Consider the following 14598-nt stretch of genomic DNA (forward strand, 5'->3'; position numbering starts at 1 on the left):
AATTCCAAGGGAGCAGAAAAGACTTTTTATGTATGCGATGACAGCTGCACGGATGTTGTTAGCCCAGAGATGGCAAGAAGATAAAGTCCCTACCAGAGAAAAATGGCAAATTAAACTTTTGGACTACGCTGAAATGGCGAAACTGACTGGAAAGCTCAGGAACCAGGAAGACCAAAATTTTAATCAGGAATGGGGAAGAATTATAGTTTATCTTGGAGACCACTATAAGCAGCTGAATACACTAGCAGGATTGCAATAACACTTGTAATGTAACAAGAGCTATAGAGACAATGGAGTTATAAAGAACGTGGACTGTTGAAAAAAGATGCAGAAGAAAAGGTTTAACAACAGAACCCATGGAGGGGAAGGTGGGAAGTCTAGAGATTTGGAGGAGTCTTTTAATTGTGGGTGTGTAGTGGTATTATTATAATTTTATATTTGTAAAACCAAATAAATTTTTTTTTTGGGGGGGGAGAGTGAGAGGAGGAAGCTGATAGGCAGTACCACCTCTGGACTGGCTGTAAGTAAGAAGGGAGGGTGGTGGGGGCTGGCTAAGGTTGATGGGGCAGTGCTCCACTTGCCGTAACGGACTAACCTCCACTGGTTGCTTGGTTTAATGCACTTATACCTCACTGCTCAGAACCTCCGACACCACTTTCCCAAGTGGTTTTCCACTCATGCGGTTTATAGGACTAGGCCTGCTTAGCTGCAACATGTGCCTTATGTAATGTGCCGGTAGTGATGTATGGAAGTGAGAGCTGGACCATAAAGAAGGCTGATTGCCGAAGAATTGATGCTTTTGAATTATGGTGCTGGAGGAGACTCTTGAGAGTCCCATGGACTGCAAGAAGATCAAACCTCTCCATTCTGAAGGAAATCAGCCCTGAGTGCTCACTGGAAGGACAGATCCTGAAGCTGAGGCTCCAATACTTTGGCCACCTCATGAGAAAAGACCCTGATGTTGGGAAAGATGGAGGGCATAAGGAGAAGGGGACGACAGAGGACGAGATGGTTGGACAGTGTTCTTGAAGCTACCAGCATGAGTTTGACCAAACTGCGGGAGGCAGTGGAAGACAGGAGTGCCTGGCGTGCTCTGGTCCAGGCGGTCACGAAGAGTCGAACACGACTAAACAACAACAACAGCAGCAGCAACAACAACAACAATATGCCTTCAGACCATGATCTGGACTTCGTGGGAAGCAGCCTTTAATTAGCAGGGCACTTGCGTTTTTAGACAACGGGAGGTTAAAGATAGACGCTGCATTGTTGGGGGCAATGGCTGAACTTGTCTGTTTGTACAGTAGTCTATTATCAGGATGCATGTTCAAAGTGAGCTATATAAGGGCTGCTTGAGCCGTTTCTGTTTGCATAATTAAAGAAAAGCAAGTTTGTTTATACTCATCTCCAAGGCAGCTAATCTTTTTGGGAACATCCACAGAGATCTCTGATGTAGCTAACAGACATGATCAGTGCTGTTTTTCTAAAAACAGAGGTGCCAGAACTCAACATGAACACCTCCCTTGTTCTCTTATAATGGCAATTGCACCCACCTGAGAGGGGCTGGAACTGAGTTCCGGCAAGTTCCGGCTGGAAAAAAAGCCCTGGACATGATTGAGAATAAATGTCAAGAAGACCCAGGGTATTAGAGCCAACAAGCAGACTGGTTGTTACAAGAGAAGTTAAGAGTAAAGAACTGACAGAAGCCACTAATGTGAGGGCCTTATATCTTTAGTTTAGAATATGCTATCACATCTACTGTCTGCCAAAACAGATTTTGGCCGACGGGCATAATACACTCTTCTCATGTGGAATTTTTTTTATTAAAGAAAAGGTCAATTATATGGTGATTTGCTTCTGATAACAGCCCGGGATAGCGGGAATCAGTAGTGTGATAAACGGATGGTTTTTTTTTAAAAAAAACAGACATGTGCAGGCAGTTACTACATGGTAAAGGAAGTATGTCAAATCCCACAGATATTGTCTGAATAGAATACTCTGAGGTAAAGTCATGGTTTAAGAGTGATAATACTGCACAGATGTTATGTTTATCCTTTTGTGGTTGTTAGCGCCACATGGCGAAACAGCATTTAGAAGGCTCCAGAGAGGCCACTTATGAGAAGACATGGTCCATCTCTTTTAACAGTTTGATTTTTTCTCAAGGGGTTTCCACATGATGTGATTTTTTTACCACAGGGATCATGGCAGCGGTTGCTACCGTTCTGAGAACATTCCAGATGGGGTTGCCCCAGCGAGTGTTTGCATGTGGGGTGGCGTTGTGGTTTCTCAGCATCCTGACTGTTAAATTGAGCTTCTGGGAAATGGTGATACTTTTCCCCACCTGCCCCCACCTCAGCAAGCACATCCACCATGATGGTTGTGTTGTGTGGAGTGTAGCCCTTTCATGACATCTTCCCCAACACACATAATGGAAAAAAATATATTTTAGTATTGTGTAGTAATCCAGTGTTGTAGTGCACTTCCCATGTGATTTTTTAAAATTATAAACATAAAATATTCAGTCATGGTTATACATTCTAAAACATCACTTCTTACAGCTAAGACTAAGTGTAATTTGGCTAAATTGGGATGGTTGTTTAAGGCTTTCTTGTCCCCCACGGCCATTACGCACTGGATTTAGAACAAAAAAAATCCTGACTTGCTTCAAGCCAGAGTTCATAGTTACATATGAACCAGGGAACTGTGGCTTAATGTCAGTTAACAACCAGAAAAATAATTCAGGATGTCTAGCTTGGCTATGAAGGCCTCATCTTAGTCTTCTGAAGCCAGACATTTTACAGCCAGTAGTAACACAGGTTTCAAAAACTGCCGTCTGTGTTTATCTCAGGTGTACACTTTTGTCATTTTTTTTCCTCATGGAGGCGGAAGGTAAATTGATAAAAACAACTTTTCCCTGCAAATCTGTGCTTTAATTTTCTGTCACCTCTTTAAAGCCATAGTGAATTTTCCCTTTGCCAATGCATAGATTTTCTTCAGAAGTAAGTATCAGTGAATCCCTGTTGTTGCACCGTATTCCTGTAAGTCTTGCTGTGCTGAGAAAGAGAATCACCATCAGCTTTTGCTCACTGAGTACATTCACTTAATGGGATATCTCAGTGGGTATGTCTGAGATATGAGCCTAATTGCCTCCTGTGTATGTCCAATTCCTTCCACGATAGTCTTCCACTTACTTGAGTGAAAGTTTTGTATTTTTGCACAAGCTGTTTCTTTCTTACTGCATCCATCATTGTTCTGCTGCTATCAGTAGAAAGACTCTGAAGCCATAGGGACAGGTCTGTTCAATTTCAGAGTCTAACAGTCCATTATATCAAGGGAGACCTTGGGCTGTCTTATGGCAAAGTTCTCCTGGATCTGCTAGTTCATCCTTGGTGGTCCTGCCAATCCTCCCATTTGTGCAAAAATAATAATAATGAACAAATGCTTGCAGCTCTAATAGAGAATGCACACCCATCACTTGCAGATGGGACTTTTGGCAGACTGGGACCAGCAAGGACCAAAAGCTCATCACAAGAGCAGAGAAAAAGATGGGGAGAATTGCACTGCTAAATGCTAACATGCTAGTTCTTGGGCTGATTCCACTGAATGGGTTCCGTGATGCAAGTTTCGTTTTCTCAAGTGATAGCTGAGTTTAAGCAGCAGTTCATCATAGGATGAGAAGTTACATAAGATGGGAAATGCCTGTATTTTGAGTTCTGTTAAGCAGTTTCTAGAAATTGGCAACCAATCTCCAGCTGTTTCTTGAAGCTGCTGTGGCAAAGGCTGCAATACACATGAAAGGTTTTCTGCATTGCTTATGCATTGAATGCACAGTATTCAACCTGGTATGGGTACTATGGAAAAGTCATCAGAATTTCAGGGGGAATGTACGCATAGAAAGAATTCACATGGGATAATCTTGTGGGACTGTACCACTTAAGATTGCCCATAGGCCTGTAGGGAGGGCCTCATATTTCAATATACAGGCACCGTATTTTTTGCTCTATAGGACGCACCCGACCATAGGACGCACCTTGTTTTAGAGGGGGAGAACAAGAAAAAAAAACTCCCCTTCTCTGCTCAGCTCCCCTTTAGCAAAGCGGGAGGAGAAACGGAGCCCCTTCCATTTCTCCTCCCGCTTCGCTGAAGGGGTGCTGCGCAGCTCTCCCTCTTTGCTGAAGCCAGGAGAGTCTTGCTCTCCCGGCTTCAGCAAAAGGAACCCAAAGCCTTTGGAGCGCAGCACGAGGTCCCGCTGCGCTCCAAAGGCTTCAGGGATAGCCACTGCGCTCCAAAGGCTTTAGGCGGCTATCCCTGAAGCCTGGAGAGCGAGAGGGGTCGGTGCGCACCGACCCCTCTCGCTCTCCAGGCTTCAGCGAAAGCAACGCGTAGCCTCCGGAGCGTGGAGGGAGCGCTCCCTCTGCGCTTTGGAGGCTTCGCGTTGCTATCGCTGAAGCCAAGGAGCCTACATTCACTCCATAGGACGCACACACATTTCCCCTTAATTTTTGGAGGGGAAAAAGTGCATCCTATAGAGCGAAAAATACCGTACCTTTGTTTGCTATGGAAAAGGAGATGTTGGAAATAAGGTAGAACCCTGTTTTGTGTGTCATGCTTTTTTTTCTATATGCAGAGATTTAGGGGTGAGGGAGTTAGTTCATTTTACCCTGGGCAATGTTCATGCATATGGACCTTACCAACTGCTGTTTGAAGTGATGCAGTCCCATGAAGGATTTTATTTTATTTTATTCTGTTTTCAGCCTTCAGCTTTCATTTTGTTTTTTAAAAACGGCTTCAGAAACTTCAGCTGAATGCTACAGCCAGATTATTGATCAGGACTTGGGTTTAGGGAGCATATGACTCCCATTTTACAACTTCATTATCTACTGGTTCTGTTCCGAACCCAAATAAAAGTGGTGGTTATGTCTTGTAAAGCAGTAAATGGTTGGGGGCTGCCTGCCTTCTTGAATATAAACCTGCCCATGTTTTCAACTCTTTCCAAGAGACCTTTCTCTCTACCCAACCAACATCAGAAATGTGTTTGGTGGAAACTTGAGAAGTTTTCTCAGTTACTTCATCAAGCTCTGCAGTTCCCTCCCTGTGGAGGCCTAACTAGCCTCCTCTCTGATGTCTTTCCACTGGGAGGTAAAGGCCATTTTTTATAGACGGAATTTTGCCCTGGTAAGCTGCTCTGATTTTTCCGTTGCTGATTTTAGTTAACTTTAACTGCCCACTGCTTAACGTTTTCCTGTTTATTGATCCTAAAAATAAATGAATCATTCCCATAGCTTTCATGTTCATGCCACACAGAAGACCACAAAATTCTGCTCCCCCATCAAGCATTTTCAGAGTTAGCCATTTTCAGAGTTAGCCATTTTACCATATACTCTGCTCACTGTTAACTGTGTCACCCTCAGAACAGAAACTGATATTTTGCTAAGGCCAAAGTTAGCACAAATACTTAACAGCTGATTAGCATGGCAATATTTGCCCCTTGGTTATTCAACATGCAAATAGGTTTGAGACGAGAACTAGGATTGCCATCATGTAGCCCCCCATGCAGCAAGTTTACTTGGGGGAAATGTCCAAATAAATTTGCATATTTAATGGGAAACAAATTTCACTGGGTCTATGCAACAATGGAGAGGGGAGGGGGGATTCATTTTTAAAGCATTTAAGTAAGTAAAATGTTGCAACCTTTTATTATTACCTTTAAATATATGTTGAGGTGGATATAGAGCAGAAATCTTGATGCTGAAAATAGTAAAATAATGTGCCACGTCTCTCCAGTTACTAAAAAGGGATTAGAACTATGTAATTCACCATTAGTATTTTGAGTTTACCCCCAAAGAGCATTCAAGTAAGAACAGTCACCTTTTGTCTTTTTATTAAAAACATCTGTTTAATCTGGACCACCAATAACGGGCCTCCAGCTCTGCTTGGAAGTCTCCTGGAAGGTTTATTCACATCAAACTCTGTGCATATTTTCAAGTTTGTTAATCCCTTTTTGACAGCTCTGTCCTCTCAACTTGGAGTTTATGAGGGAATTTACATGGCTTAAGGAGCACTGTGAGTAGAGTCTTATCAGTTTTCACTGCATTTGCAAGCTATTCGCCTTGATTAGGGTGCTCTGAGCTCACATTTTACATCTTCGTCTGTTTCCAGTGCCTTTATGGAAACTGAACAAGTGGGCAGGCGTGCCCACATTCTTCGTTTCCAAATGCAATGAGTTACGGGCTTTATCTCACAGCCATGCCCTGGTTAATGTCATTTCTTTGGTAATTATCTAGCTTAAGGCCCCATGAAGCTGTGTAACCCTGCTGGTAGGAATACACACACACACACATTCTTCCCTCTCCTTCCCGTCCCCCCTCCCATGCTTGTGCTCCCGTTACCCTATACTTAGAACAGGGATAGCCAATATGGTCCCCTCCAGATGTTGTGGGGCTACAACTTCCCAAACGTGGGTCTCCAGCCATTTTGGACTACAGATTCTATCATCCCTTGCCAGCAGGACCAGTGCTCAGGAATGATGGGAATTGTAGTCCAAGAATAGATGAAAGAGGGAGAAGGCTGGGAGGAGGGGCTGGATGCTGAATGGGCAACAGGGTTTAGTGAGCAGGGAGAGCCGGTGACAGGGAGCAGTTCAGACTCCAAGGCTGAAGCAGAGGAGCGGGGTCAAGAGGCTGCAGAAGAATTCGGGGAGTCTCCCTTTCCTGCTGCAACAAGCTCCCCTCCCCCTGGTCTCCAAGAATGCACATAATAATGAGGGCAGAACAGAGGTCAGAGGTGCGCCGATGCAGTTTGAGACTGCTTGGGGAACATCCAGGAGAGGAGGAGACTTAGAAAGGGTAGAAGAAGGCAGGGACTTTCAGTCCTGGCAGCTGCTCGATAGGGGCAATACAGTGGTAGCTCGAGTTACATACGCTTCAGGTTACAGATGCGTCAGGTTACAGACTCTGCTAACCCAGAAATAGTACCTCGGGTTGAGAACTTTGCTTCAGGATGCGAACAGAAATGATGTTCTGGCATTGCGGCAGCAGGAGGCCCCATTAGCTAAAGTGGTGCTTCAGGTTAAGAACAGTTTCTGGTTAAGAACGGACCTCTGGAACGAATTAAGTACTTAACCCGAGGTACCACAGTACCTGCTGGGATGGCATTTCCTTGAATAAAGAGTTAACCTCACTGACAATGGAGCCCTGCTTCTTTCATGCTGACCTGCAGCGGTGTAGCTAGCGCTCAGGTGCCTGGTGCAGCACGTGTGTCCCTCAGCCAGGGGCGGGGTGAGCTGCATGAAGCCTCTCCACCGCCTCCCCCTCAGTTGTGGGGCGGCTGAGGGAGAGGCGGTGGGCAGACGCAAGCCCCACGCTGCTGTTTCAGGCAGCTCAGAGCCTGCAAGTGCCCAAGCCAAAACGTCACTCCCAGGAGAGATGCGTGGCTCAGGCATGGTGCAGACCCCGTGGTAAGTGCCGGCCTCCGCAGTGTGGCGCCCAGTGCCAGCCGCATTTCGTAATGTTTCTTGACTGAACTAAAAAGTTTCATGAGCCCATTCAAAAAACAAAAAAACAACTCCTATTTTTGTCACACACCCCCTCAGTGATGATACCCGGGCTGGTCCACATCCACTGCACTCCCCTTCCCCTTCCCCTGCCACTGCTGACCTGCACCTGTCTCCAGCCCTGACACCATGTTTCTGAGGCGAATACAAGTTTAGCTACGTATATCTGAGTGGCACTAGCATTTCAACGGTCTTGTTGTCTCCCTGGAGATCTGATGTAAGATCAGTAGACTTTGGATATTTGTTGGAGTGTTTAAGCTGGGGGTAGGCAACGTGGTGCCCTCCAGATGTTGTTGGACCACCACTCCAATCGTCCCTGACTATGACTAACTATGAAACAATTTCAGGGTCCTATATAGGTCCTACATAAGGCACCAAAGAGACAACCTGTTGGATGCCAGCTTATCTCCTCTTGATAGCAGTATCCTTCTGGGTGCTTCCAATGCACTCTCCAAATGTTGTTGGAATCCCATTTTGCACCAGCCCCAGCCATCATGGCCAGTGGTCAGGGATGATGGAAGTTATAATCCAGAAACATCTATAAGGTCACTGGTCTTGCATCCATGCTGTAAGGATGCCTAATGAAATAATGACACTCTGGGAATTTATTGGGCTACAGCTGCATCTCATAACCTTCATCCTGGTCTAGCAATATTTGAGGTGGACCTAAAGGTATGCCTGTATGGATGTCTCATGTACCTAAGGGAAGTGTCTAAAGGAAGTACAGAAATTAGGAGGTGTACCTGGAGATGTGAGGATTGGTGGGATCAGGAACCTAACCTGGGAATCTTAGGGTGTAAAGCTGGGATCCAGTTTTGTGAACTATTGTGGTCTTCAGGTGCAGACACTTTCAAGGTTGGCAATATTGGGCCTGCATTTGGCAAGCAGTAATATGCTCTTGGACTGGCCAAGGTTGACATAAATTGACTACTTCTTTTAAAAATAAAAAATATTTGGTTTTTCAGATTAAAGTTTTACAGTCAATTATCCAAAATACAACATAAAATCAAGATTACAAAGAATCTCCTGGACTTTCCTGCTCCCCTTTGTGGGTCCTATTGTTAATCATTTCTTCCTGCATCTTTTATAATAATCCAAATCTTTTACATCTCCATTATGCCCAAAATTCAACATTAAACTACAAGTGTTATTCCAATCCTGCTAACGGTTTTAGCTGTTTACAATGGTTTTTAAGATAAATTATAAATTTTCCCCACTCTTTATTAACATTTTGGTCTTCCTGATTTCTGATTCTTCTGGTCATTTTTGCCATTTGACCAAATTGACCACTTTTCTTTGTCTGGTCAATGAAGCAGACTCTTCTGCTTGCTGCTATCTTCAGGCTCAAATTCCCATGCTACGTCATTGATATCAGCTACCCAGAGTTGGGGAATATATTATCCAAGTTGAAAATTGGGTACAGTTACCCATAGATAGCTCCAGCCTGGGGATAAGTGAAGAGAAGCAAAAAAAGCAGCACCTTCTAAATGCAAACAGCTCTGAAAACCATACTGTCTTTGTGAGCATGCCAGAGGCAGAGCAATCCTGGTGCATATCAGAGGAGAAGTTTACAATTAGCAGTAAAAATATAGAATGCTTCATCTGAGGGAAAGCAGGGAGAAGGAGACCTAAGTATAGACTGACTGATACCAATGTAGAGATGGAGTGGCTTGGTATCAAATGTTTAGTCAACTGGTGTGGAATGTGTGGGAAACTATAAAGACCTCAAAGGCATATCAACACCCCCTGCCATTAGTTCAATTGTAAAGAATGTATGAGAGAACATCCTTGGTTTGTGTGCTGAGTTCTGTGTTTCCTCAGGTGGAGCTGGCTGAACTCTGCAGCAAGAGTGAACGCTACATTGGCACAGAAGGTGGAGGCATGGACCAATCCATCTGCTTTCTTGCAGAAAAGGGAACTGTACGTACTGTCTGAGCACGAACTCAGTAGCCATTGTGTTACAACACAAGAAAGGGCTTTTGTTAACTGTGCTGATGAATGACGCACAAATGGTGGGTCCAGGGCTAACTCCACAAGTCACATATGTATTCACACCCACACGAGATAGGGAGGGCAATCAGCTTGGATGGATTTAAAAGAAGTTTAGACAAATTCATGAAGAATAGGTCCATCTGTGGCTACTAACCCTGATGGCTAACTTTCTGCTTCCATTGTCAGAGGCAATATTCTTCTAAATTCCAGTTGTTGGAAACTGCAGGAGGGAAGAGGGCTGTTGTGTTCAGGTCCTTCTTGCAGACTTCCCATGGGCATCTGACTGGCTACTGTGAGAACAGAATGCTGAACAGAATAGGCCTTTGGCCTGATCCTGCGGGGCTCTTCTTTATGTCATTATGAATACAGTGGTACTTTGGGTTACATACGCTTCAGGTTACAGACGCTTCAGGTTAAAGACTCCGCTAACCCAGAAGTAGTACCTCAGGTTAAGAACTTTACTTCAGGATGAGAACAGAAATCGCGTGGCGGCGGCAGCAGGAGGCCCCATTAGCTAAAGTGGTACCTCAGATTAAGAACAGTTTCAGGTTAAGAACAGACCTCCAGAACAAATTAAGTTCTTAACCCGAGGTACCACTGCACATACCTGCACAAGGAACCACGCTGTCAATACAGAGAGATGTAACGTTAAAGTGTGGCACATCTGTTACTTATAACAACATTTGTTGTTTCCTTTCGGGAAAGTAATCATACCTTTGTTAAAAATTAGTGCAGCTGCCAGGGGCAAGGCAAAACTGCTCCAAGGGCCAGGGCTGACCTTTGGTCAGCTAGAGTTATTAACTCTTTTAAAAAAATGATCTCATTGAAAGATAACTATTAAAAATGCATTTCCAAATTAAAAAGGGGTTCAAGTTTGATGAGAAGAAGGCGGAGGAAGAGGAAGAGGAGGAGTTTATTATTTATACCCCGCCCCAGCAAAATAGAAAAACATTAAAAAAACCAAACATAAAAACTTAACTTAACTTGGTTTTCTTTTTGCTGCTGGTTAATGCTCACTGCTCCAAATGGTAGGGTGGGGGGAGAGAGAGAGTCTGCAGGTAAATGATGTGTGATTTATTCATCTTAACTGTTGTGCTGCCTACTAGTCAAAATAACTCTCTACTATTTATTTTTTTCTTTCCATAGGCCAAGCTGATACAGTTCAATCCCCTTAGGGCTACTGATGTGAGGCTTCCAGAGGGAGTAGCTTTCCTTATTGCCAACAGTTGCGTTGAAATGAACAAGGCAGCAACTTCTCATTTTAATATTAGGGTGATGGAGTGTCGTCTGGCTGCAAAGGTACTGCATGGCTTTCATCAAACCCTAATGAAACCATCATCCAAATATGTGCTGGCTGCAACTCTTTCCACTCTACCAGTTGTTGCTTTATTTTAACACCAGGTCAGGTGCTGCCTCAAAGGGCATGTTTATCTCTTCAGGGTCTGGATTCAGGCCATATATACATGACGGATGGAAGAGAGGGATGGAATTTAGCCCTTAATGTGTGTGTTTCCATTTGGGTAACATAGCACTAAAAAGGAGTCTGCCCAGAAAGGGCAAAATAAATTATTTCTGTCAAAGCTGATCTCACTTAATGAGAGAGTGCAGTCTAATTAATCCCAGGAATATAAAACAAAATGCTTTAATAGCAATGTATTCATTCTTAAAACAAGGAAAGGAAATGGAAATGCATACATTTAAATTCATGAAATAGCATTCCATTTATTTGTATCTTATTGAAGATTGGATTTTATGCACCTGATAAGCTGTAGAAAGTAGCACTCCCCTCAAGCTTGGGTTCAAATTATTCCATGTGTTTCATCCAAAGCAACCACTTTACCACATACACAAGTTACAGCAAGCCATACTCAGAGAATTGGTTACCAACACACACCCACACACCCCACAAACACATTTTCCTGTGATGAAAGGTGGTATACAAATTTAAAAAAATAAAATAAATCTTATACACTCAGTTGATTGTTGAGTGAGTCAGCAAGTTATAAACTTACTTAATGACAAGGTGACCTTCAGAGACTATGCTCCTTGAGAATCATCTTACATGTCTGTGGTCCAGTTCAGGCATAACACTAAGCCATTGTTTAAAGCAAATCCCACTTTGCTCAGTTCAGGTATCATGGGAAAATGTGGTTTAATTCTAAAGTTAAAGCTTTCAAACTCCTTGTGCTCTCCAAGAAGAATGAGAACAAGCCTTGTTCCCATAACATTATGATTGGTTAAAACAAACTGGGATCGAATCTTGGTTTGATATCCTAGTTTGTTAACTGGTCACCTTTACAGCAGATAAGAGTAGTTCAATCTGGGGAGAAGGGCAGGATGTCTAACAGTTGATTTATAGCACCAAACTACAACCCCCAGGATTCTTTTAGGGAAGCCAGAATAGTTTAGCTATGAAACTGATGTAGCCTAGGCCTTTGATTCCCTCTTCCCTCTCTCTTAATCGGCCTGCAGCGTGATTGTGCTAACCAAAGAGAAGAGCCAGAAAAGAAGAGCATATCTTGGCAGCTGAGAATTCGTTGGAAGAGATTGTAGATCATTAACTGCCAGGAAATGCCTTGTGTTAGATTCACTGTTCTTGACAGCAGTGCAGTGGAGAGATTTTTCCCCCATTTCTTTTTAAAATCCACATTATATTTTGCCATTTCATATGGGTGCATATTTTCCCACTCAAGCTTCCTTTAAGGTTATTGATGAGAGCTACTAGAAGCCCTTTGTGATGCACCCGTTGCTGGGCTGTACCATTTGAGACAGGGGAGGAATTCAAATATCTGAATGCCTCCTCCACACGACATACATCTCACACATCCTAAATAGCATGTTAGAGAGAAAGTTATAGGCTTGCTAAGCTTCTTTTTTAATGTGTGAGGCACATTTTTTTGTGGAGCATTCAAACATTCAGTCCCGCATATGCAGCCTAAAATGATGCAGCCCAACAACAGATAACATCACATGTGGCTTTCGCTGATCTATTTTAGCTTTTAGTGGAATGCATTACAATTGGAAATAGCAATGCTGCCCACAGTTTATGGGGAGCAAACTGGTGACTTCCAAAGCTGAAGTCAAGAGTCATTAGACCAGATGTTCTGCTGGCTGGATCTGTCTAGTTTTCCTAGGAAACCTGTCCGTTTACAGCCTTCTACGGGAGATGACTGGCACAACATTTGTGTTGGCTTCTGTGGTTCCTTTAAGTTACAAAGTTTAGGATTCTGCATTGTGAGGACATTGCTGTAACTATAATTTATTATTATACATAGTGGGTTTTCTCCCCCTTAAAAGGAGCTCAGGATAGCATATATGGTTCTTGCCCTGGCACATGAAAGTACCTGGAACCTGTGTTCATCATGTGTAGTCATTCTTCATATGTTGAGGATGGCAACACAACATCAGGTCGCCTCAGTGGTGGATCCCCAGCTGTGGAAGACTCCCTAGAATGTTGTGCCTGGTGCCATCACTGTCCACCTTTGGTTGCCAGGTGAAGATGCACAGGCAGTTAGCTCTTAGTTGGCGTTCATCTTTTAGTTTATTTTGTGATGTATTTTAAATTTGGCATTGCGTGCTTTTTTAAACAAGTTGTAAATTGCTTTGAGACTTTTTTTAGTACATGAAATAGACTAAATAAATAAATAAATAATATAATATAATCATAATTTTCTCTTTCAAGCAATTCTGTGAGGTTAAGAGACTGTGACTACCCCAAGTCACGTAATGAGCTCCAGCACTGGGGATATGAGCCCAGATTTTCATTCAGGATTCTAACCCCCTTTTACCACATTGGCTGTCAACTTAGCTGCTCTTCAGTTTGACATTAAGATCACTAGAGATATTCAGAAACATTGACGCTACATTAAAAAACCCGAAACACATCACTTTAAAAACAGCCCTTCATTGCCTCTGCATATGCTTGAGAGGGACAATTTTAATAGAATGCTAAACTCTTTAAAATGTTTGGCAAGGAAGTGCTGTCTTGGGTCCCTAGAAAAACCAACAGATGTTAGAGAAATATAATCGCTGTAACTGGGATGCACAAAGGAATTGTTTTTATTCTCACTGACAAGATGAGTAAAAACAAGGTCCCTTTAATGCTTTGGCATGAATTAATGCCTAAATATGTGTTCACTATAATGTCTGAAAATGACTCTGATTTAAATAGTAGCAGACCCATGTGATAAGAACTATAAACCTTGCAAAATACACTAGATGGCACCAAAAGTAGTTCATAAAAAACAACAACACCTACATGAAGGGAATTAAAACAGGAAAAAAGGCAAGCTAAAATTGAAAAAAGCAATAGGAGGAAAGCAACACCTTTAACAGAAGTTTCCTTCTCAGTAATTTTCTCTCTCAAATGTATAGTTTTATTAAGAGATTTCCAGTACAAGGACTCATTTTCCTAGTGAAATGAAAGCTAGATGCAACCACAACATGGCCTCTCCCAAAAACTTCATTCACCTAAGTGTGGTGGTTGTTCCTTCCACTGTTTATTTTATTGGCTGTGGAGTGTAGAGCCCCAAACTGCAAATATGGTTACGTGTGTGTAGGTAGATCCAGGTAGGGAGAAGTTCTTCTTGAAATACTGGGGTCTTCTTGAGGTACATAAGTCTTTATAGGCTAAAAACCAGCCCTGGGAATTGAGCTAGTAAACTAATTGGTACCCACTGCAGTGGTGGCAGAATTGGTGTTACATGCTTAGATCGCAAATCCTGAGGAGAGTGGAAAGTAGAGCAGAAGCAGGCACAAATAAAATCCTTCCTACACGGTCTTGTGCATTGAAGAGGATTCTCGAGAGCTTTTTAGGGCACATATTCAGTTCATGCAGGGCACTGACTAGGTCTGTTGGGCATCACTGTCAGCCCAGAAGCACCAGGAGGATGCTAGAATGAGATATGATTAGTAGCTGTGGGCAAAGATGCTCTCCCTTGAAGTCTGTCCACTAATACTCATCATTAAGGACATTGATGGGAGAGTGCTTTTAACCTCTTGTTCTATTTGTCACCTGTTGTCTTGTTTCTCACCACTGTGATAAAGGAATGAACCCT

The 14598-nt window shown here is 43.0% G+C and overlaps 1 protein-coding gene across 3 annotated transcripts in view; it reads left to right on the forward strand.

Annotated features, from left to right (window-relative positions):
- Window positions 1-14598, forward strand: part of GALK2 (galactokinase 2) — a 72844-nt gene that overhangs the window by 27385 nt on the left and 30861 nt on the right. For all 3 annotated transcript variants that reach the window (XR_014213419.1, XM_082198646.1, XM_082198645.1), the window contains 2 exons: window positions 9371-9469; window positions 10688-10840. Coding sequence is in view for 2 of the 3 variants with exons in the window: in XM_082198646.1 (XP_082054772.1) it covers window positions 9371-9469; window positions 10688-10840 (252 nt within the window). In the remaining variant the exon portion in view is untranslated. The remainder of the gene's footprint in view (window positions 1-9370; window positions 9470-10687; window positions 10841-14598) is intronic.

The sequence above is a fragment of the Podarcis vaucheri genome (genome assembly GCF_965113315.1).
Source record: "Podarcis vaucheri genome assembly, chromosome: 14".
NCBI classification, from domain to species: domain Eukaryota; kingdom Metazoa; phylum Chordata; class Lepidosauria; order Squamata; family Lacertidae; genus Podarcis; species Podarcis vaucheri.